Source organism: Hippoglossus stenolepis, chromosome 2 (assembly GCF_022539355.2).
Source record: "Hippoglossus stenolepis isolate QCI-W04-F060 chromosome 2, HSTE1.2, whole genome shotgun sequence".
Classification (NCBI taxonomy): domain Eukaryota; kingdom Metazoa; phylum Chordata; class Actinopteri; order Pleuronectiformes; family Pleuronectidae; genus Hippoglossus; species Hippoglossus stenolepis.
In genome coordinates, this window is record NC_061484.1 from 17212660 (window position 1) to 17220070 (window position 7411).

At 42.1% G+C, this 7411-nt stretch overlaps 1 protein-coding gene across 2 annotated transcripts; it reads left to right on the forward strand.

The window, feature by feature from the left end:
* The first annotated feature begins 1263 nt into the window (after window positions 1-1263).
* ube2kb (ubiquitin-conjugating enzyme E2Kb (UBC1 homolog, yeast)) lies at window positions 1264-7261 on the forward strand. Of its 2 annotated transcripts, XM_035173980.2 has the most exons (7): window positions 1264-1741; window positions 2560-2653; window positions 2758-2816; window positions 3985-4067; window positions 4171-4270; window positions 4523-4651; window positions 5080-7261. In XM_035173980.2, the coding sequence occupies exons 1-7, from the start codon at window positions 1679-1681 to the stop codon at window positions 5152-5154; spliced, it is 603 nt and encodes a 200-aa protein (XP_035029871.1). In that variant the 5' UTR covers window positions 1264-1678; the 3' UTR covers window positions 5155-7261. The 2 variants fall into 2 exon arrangements, with proteins under 2 accessions (XP_035029871.1, XP_035029878.1); XM_035173987.2 differs by lacking the exons at window positions 1264-1741; window positions 2560-2653; window positions 2758-2816 and having other exon boundaries at window positions 4176-4270.
* The last annotated feature ends 150 nt before the right edge of the window (window positions 7262-7411 follow it).

Genomic DNA, 7411 nt, shown 5'->3' on the forward strand with positions numbered 1-7411 from the left:
TCCTCTAAATCCAAATACTTGTCAGCCAGTGAAGGGAGAAGCTGAAGGTCTCTGTTTGCTACTTTTATTCAGCCTCTTAAAAAGCCACTTAAGATAAAAGTCACTACAATGTCAGTCGATGGTAAAGAAACGAAAGCAGCTGCCCTGTCAAACTGAAAGAACGGTTTGTGAAAGCTTTAGTGTGTAAGCAGTGAAAATCCGTTGAACCTGTCTGTACTAAAGAGTTTATAATATATATATTTAATGAATGTGTTACTGTTAATAAACAATTCACCATTTCTTTATAGATCAGTTGTAAGCCCTTGATAAGAACAAGTTTACTTCCCCATGAATTCCCCAACAATTCTCATTAAGTTTACGGTAAATGATGATGTAACAGCTAGTTTCATCACATCACGAGAAGTTTCTAGTCTGCTGTTTGAACAGCAAGTCAATATATGTTTAGGTCATAACATGACTGTGTTTTTCTTAAACAATAATCCCGTTATTAATGTTGGTATAATCATTAAGGAAAACTTAAGGTTTATAAATTATAGGTAAATCTACAATCCATCAAGGGTATAATTGTAGTTGTTAATAAGCAGTTTGAAAATGGATTTAGGTCCAGATGTTCAGCAGCTGTTTTCCAGAGGGTGAGTCCCATGGTCAGACAGTCCAATAGAAGGGTCAAAAAGGCATGACAGGACGTTTGGCAACCCAGAAATAGTTTCATTACCTCTGCCAGAACGTTGTGTTTCCACCACTTTCTGATCATTTGTTTGCATGAAAAAACTATGGGATGAGTTAACATACGTGATCTTAGGTGGAAGAGACGTGGTACGTGTATGGGTCAGGCAGGAACCCATTACACTTTGGATTTCATTCTTTAACATTGTGAGATAGGGTCTCTCAGAGAATAATTGATGGATCCTGTTGAGAAAAAAAAATCATGTTTAGGGGAATGATATATGAGTGTTTGCAATTTGGTGCAGGTAAAACAAAAAATCCAGATCTAGTGAATTTAATTGTGGCGACGAATGTAATAAGGCGAAGGTTGGGCCTTGGTGGAGGTTTATCCACTCTACTGAATGTCATTCTACTAATTGTAGTAGTTTATATCTGATCTATGATGATTTTAAAAGTAATTGAATTCAGGATTTACAACTCATAAATACTTAATAAATGGCGTCTTATTAGAGAGTGGTGACCATCTGTCTTCTGTCATTGTGTATGTTTTGCTCACTCATTCATTCTGAATAACAAAAACAATAAATCCAGTTAGATTTTAAATCCTGACCCTAACCAGAGCTGGAGGAAAAGAAAACAACCTAATTGTTTTTCAAGGCGTGAGGATGAGGAAAAATCGTGAAGTTCGAAAAACCCATGAACCCATGTTCTCTGCAGCTCACCGCTGAAAAGTTCCAGGCTGGTCTCCATTTACCCGCAGCTGTGTTGTGCACGTTCTGGACACAGTCGCTGACTCTGTCCGCTGGAAGGCAGGCGGGTGACGGTGAGCTGCCTCTGAGGAGAGAAGAAGCGGGGGGGAAAGTGAAACGAAGGCTCCATAACCACATCGCAGTGCCCAGCGCTCACCGACACACACCACAGGGAGAGAGGCCCCGGCTCTATCGCTTCCAGGCAGCGGCGGCAGCAGCAGCAGCTCAGCGGCGGCGGAGGAGGCAGCTCAGCGGACACAGCCATGGCTAACATCGCGGTCCAGCGGATCAAGCGGGAGTTTAAAGAAGTTCTCAAGAGCGAGGAGGTGCGGTAACGTGTCCGTCTCTCCCCGGGTGTGTTGTACCCCCGCGCGGCTCCTTCTTTGTCGTTGTTCCAACTCCATTAAACCGTGAAGTGTCGGGAGATCGCCGCTACCTTCGCTCCGGTGCGGCAGCGGGTCAGGGCCTCAACGGCGCAACTTCAGCCTGTAGCCTGTAGCTTGTTCTCGGTGTTGTGGCCGGAGCTCTGCTGTTTTTGTCGGGTGGGTGCGTTCAGGAGACGCCGGGGATGTGGCTCGACAGGCCCGGCGTGTCCAACAAACAACATCGCTCACTTGTTATAAATAAACCTGGCTCGTGCGGACTACCCGTCATCTTATTAGCCGTGTCAGCTCGGGTTAGCAGCCGTTAGCTCGCTGAGGGTATTTTTGACATCTCATCCACAGTTAGCATTAGCTTGTGTTGTTTTGCTACAGCGTTCACCAACTTTACGAACGTGTTGGTCACGTATCAGCCGTTAGTTTCTTTATGAGGAGGTGGGGGGCGTTTAAAGGGACTGTTTAATCCGCCATGTTTGGATAATGTGGGGGTTTGTAGTTAACTTTCCACAGACCGTCTCCTCGGTTGAGCTATCTGCGTGGCTAACGCTAATAGCCTGACGCTTTCTGTGAATCCCCCCCAACCAACGGGCGTGTTTCTGAGGAGACGATGAGTGTTGTTGTGTGTTCAGCAGCCAACATGTCTGCAGCTTCACGGTGTGTGACTTCATGGTTGACACGGGCTGAGACCCATGAGCCAACAAGCCACACACACAGCAGCAGCAGGGTGTTTTCACTGTGTCCCTCTCCTCTGTCCCAACACACAGACGAGTAAAAACCAGATCAAAGTAGATCTGGTGGACGAGAACTTCACGGAGCTGCGGGGGGAGATCGCAGGTCCTCCAGACACACCGTACGAAGGTACTGACACACAGATCTGCACGAGGACAGATGTTTGCTACACTTCAACACGGCCATGGTTTGAGTTCTCAAGCTAAAACGTCATGTCTTTCGTTTTTTTCCAGGTGGCAGATATCAGCTTGAAATAAAAATCCCAGAAACTTATCCTTTTAATCCACCAAAGGTAAGTGATCCATTATTCTCCATCTGCTCCTCTGCTCAATTAAGCATTTGTATGTCTTAGCCTCAATATCACTTGTCAATCAAGCAATCAGTTTTTATTTGTATAGCCCATATTCACAAATCACAATTTGTCTCGTAGTGGTAACAAGGTTTCACATCCTCTGTCCTTAAAACAAGAGTCAGGAAAAACTACCAAAAAACCCTTTTAACAGGGGGAGGGGGGACGTAGAAGCCTCAGAGAGAGCCCCATGTGAGGGATCCCTCTTCCAGGACGGACAGAAGTGCAATAGGAGCTGCGTGTAACTGAGAACATGATTAGAAGAAACAGTTTGTAACATAATGGAAAAAGTGTGTCAACGTGTGCCGCCCAGTCCATGCACATGGTTATCCTGATTAGAAATGAGTTTTTTTCTGGTTTTGTAAACAATGAAATGCTGTTGAACTGATTTTGAAAAACCTGAACATGTTGGCTGAAGAATGCTAGTAGAAAGCAGGATTCAGATTTCTGTATGCCATTTGTTACTCCACTTATACAGTAGTTTTTTTTAGAGATATTGTAGTCTGCTAAAATGACACCAAATGTGTGGATCTTAAACAATATAGATTCTTCAGTTTAAGTGAATTGAAGAATTAAAATCCAACAGAGCCCTGGCACCCTAGAAATAAACTGATTTTATCCTCAAATGTTGAGGCAACTCCAAAGGTACAGAACAGATAGTGTCTGAGATCTTGAGGATTCAAAGACAAACTTTAACATAGATGATAATAAACGTGGACTAATCAGGGAGCTGTCACAGTATCTGTATTTTACTCTGCTACATTGATCTGTAGACATAATAAAGTTAGTTTAGAAGAGCTGAAACTGATTTTTGGAGGCTGATGCCAATACCAATACTGGAGAGTAAAACATTTTTGATACTGACTGATTTGTACCATTGTCCAATGACCCAAAAGTGACATTTTAAAACAACTATCACGGTAAAGATGGTGTAACATAAAAATAGTAAATGTATATAACCATTATACAGCCCAGCTATGATATCGATCATATTTGATTAAAATATGATCGAAACCAAGAAAATGACTCAGTCAGTATTACTGTGCTTGTAAATCCTTTTTTTCCATGACCTCACTGTTCTTATCTATATAACCACTCATGTCTTTCTCAGGTGCGTTTCATCAGTAGGATCTGGCACCCGAATATCAGTTCTGTGACGGGAGCTATATGTCTGGACATTTTAAAAGACCAGTGGTGAGTGAGACGTGCCTGAACCCTCTGACCTATACGGTGCTGGGTGTAAAAATACAGGACACCCTCCACTTATCTGCTTCAACTTGTACCCTGTGTCACCCAGGGCAGCTGCGATGACGCTGCGAACAGTGCTGTTGTCTCTACAGGCTCTACTTGCTGCGGCGGAACCAGACGACCCACAGGATGCAGTAGTAGCCCATCAGGTGAGAGAGGTTTGGTGTTTTACTGCGGTCATACTGCCCATTATTTCTTCTTTTCAGATGGTAAATTACATTTGTAGTAAACAAGTTGAACAAGAGTACAACAAGGGAGCTTTCTGTAGAATAACATTTTTGTCAGTGTTTTTCTGTGGACAGTCACAGACATTTAAACGCGGTCTGTGCCTCTGTATCGTCACATGTTGCAGACTTGTATTTAACCAAGCTCGCTCTCTGTCTCCCTCTCTCTCTCCTCAGTATAAGCAGAACCCAGAAATGTTCAAACAGACTGCGAGACTGTGGTCTCACTTCTACGCTGGTGCTCCCGTCCCCAATCCTGAATACACCCGTAAAATAGACAAACTCTGTGCCATGGGCTTTGATAAGGTCAGAACCGACATGTTTTTCCTGCACTGTTATACTTTATATTGATGATGGTGGAGAATAGGAGGGATTTCGTTTGGCAGTCGAGATGAAATGATCAGTTGATTGCCACAAAATTGATCAGAAAGAGTTTTGATAACTGATAAATAGTTTTGTTTAAATTTTTAATGTTGTAATCATCTTGTTTAGTTTAAGTCTTCTGTTAGTAAACTTGAATATTTTAAGGTTATGGAACGTTGTTCAGACATAACAAAACATTTGAAGATGTTTCTTTCGGCTCCTGATCTTTTCAACATATTCACTTTTTTTAAAGCTTTTCTGACATTTTATAAACTAAATTATTACTGGTAGAGGGAGAAAACCCCATTTGACAGCATCTGTCACAAATGACACGGGTCACATTTGTCTTTATTCTTCTTCCCGTCATGCAGAATGCAGTAATAGCGGCCTTGTCCTCAAAATCCTGGGACGTGGAAACGGCGACAGAGCTCCTCCTCAGCAATTGAGATCCAGCCAGGTGTGAGGATCCCAAACAAACTCCTGTCTTTACAGCATCAGCTCCTCCCCGGCACATTCCACCATTGCCTTTTTTTTTTTTTTTGATTGCACAGACAGCACCCTATTTGCCACAGCAGTACTCTGAACCTACTTTTACAGCAAGTTTGTTCACTTACAAACTCAACACCGGTAGTAACACAATCGCCAATATGCTCACCACACTGTTGCCTGTCTGATCCCATGTGTTCAGATACATTTTCAACAGACGTTTAGTCTTCCATGCCCTTTAGTCATATCAGCTCTGAAGCATCTTGAAATTTCTTTTACACAAATGTGTTTTCCATAATATTGCAAAGAGTAACTGCCTCTTTTTCGGGGTAAAAACTGAAGGAAATCCTGCATACTGCTCTCACAGTACATCAACATTTTAGTCCTTAGGCAGAAGTCACACCTTGTGTTTGATTATTCTCTCTTTTGGACTTTTAATACTGTAAAGGTCTAGCTGGATGTAAAGTCACTTGACTGGAGTGTTCTGCACGAGCAGTGTATCAGAGATGCTTCAATCATCTGCAGAGATTTGGATGTTCCCACTTTGTTCTTCTGCAAAAGTAAAGAGAGATCACACCCAGACATCCTCACACATACACAGAAGAAAAAAAGTTATCTGTAAATAGACGCGTGTAAATTTGAAAATACAATGGGGATATACTTTTTTTTTTCTTACATGGCATTGTAAAACAAATTATTTTAAATATAAACTATGCCTAGTTTACAGTTATATGGAAGAGACATCTTTTTATGCTTTTGTGACCCATGAGAAATCCCTCTGTCTTGTTTCTTTAAAGATTGTTTTGAAGTGGCACAGCCAAAAATCCTGACCCTAACGGGACGGGAGGTAACAGCCAGCTCCGGCAGTAAAGGTCGTTAGGTGTCACCTTCTCTGCTACGCCACAATCCAACCTTTTTGTTGATCTTTTATCGTCCTAGCATGTTCTATGCTGCCTTTGTATTTAGTTTGGCTACTTGATGTGATGGGACTTTGGGGTTGAAATGGCAAGACTCTTTCTGATCTCCGGAAAGAGACACCTGGAACCTCTGCACACCACCGCTCAAGCACACCCGGTTTGGCGTGTGTCGTGTAGGGAAGCAAAGCCTCCTCTGGGGTATGTTGCTAGAATAAAAATCTCTCCTGCTCTGAACCGATGCATCCGACACACTACAAGAAGAAATGTGTCCGAATGTCAGTAACGATTTGAGTTTGCGATGCAGTTTGTTTTTTCAGTGCTGTCAGTTTCAACCATAGGCACACAGTAAGGGTTTTGCTCACCCTCTCAGCTGTGAGGGGAGGAGCTTTATCACTCAAACAAATCTAGGCGATATATTGAGGCAATATAGGTGTCGCCCTATATTCCCTGACATGCTTTACAACAGTCAAATCAAATAATCATGGAGGGTTGTCTTTTACTGATGTCTGAGTCGTACAAGAGGCTGGAACTCCTCTGTTCTGCACAGTATTTTCACACATTTGATTTGAGGTACAAGAACTGTAAATGAAAGCATAGTATAGAAAAGTGGGGCATTGGTGCATCCTCACACCGTTTTTTTTATTTAAAAATAAAAATCATCTTTTTGCTTGACCTCCAGCTCAGTCCCTACCAACACAGCAGCATACGACAGCAACACTTTGAGTTAATCGTGCGATCATCTCATTCGACGTCCAACGAGTTTTCAGGCCAGAAACCAAAAAAAATGCATCATGGTCAAAGGGTAGAATGCACACCATCTCCTTTTACTTGTAAATAGTCAGATCCTTGATAAAGAGCCGTCCCGTTATCACTCGAGCGCACCATCGATGGCTGGATCTATATTTTGTACGAAAAAGAAAGGACAAAAAGAGACCCCCTCTCCACCTCCCCGGTGTTCTCACTATGTACAATATTGCACGATGACTGCATAAAAAAAAAAGGGGCTGTTGCATCTCAGTTTCTCCATTTGGATTGAGACTTATTTTCCTTTTTTGTTTCCTTGGAAGCAAGCATCAGCAGTATAAAAAAAAGCATGGTTATTTATTGTGACGGTGTCATGTTTCTTTGATTAAAAAAAGTGGAAAATCAAGTTTGCTTGTGTCGTGTCTGAAAAGCTGCACATAAAACAACACAGTGGTGAAGACAGACGCACTACACAGTAACATCTAAAAGCATTTATTTTCTGAAAAAAAAAAAATTAAATATGATCAAGAGAATAGGCATACTTTAAACTACATAA

Coding starts and splice junctions, on each gene's coding strand:
- ube2kb (XM_035173980.2), top strand. CDS start 1,679: ATGGCTAACATCGCGGTCCAGCGGATCAAGCGGGAGTTTAAAGAAGTT. Junction 2,654..2,757: donor TCCAGACACACCGTACGAAG/GTACTGACACAC, acceptor GTTTTTTTCCAG/GTGGCAGATATCAGCTTGAA. Junction 4,652..5,079: donor GTGCCATGGGCTTTGATAAG/GTCAGAACCGAC, acceptor CCCGTCATGCAG/AATGCAGTAATAGCGGCCTT.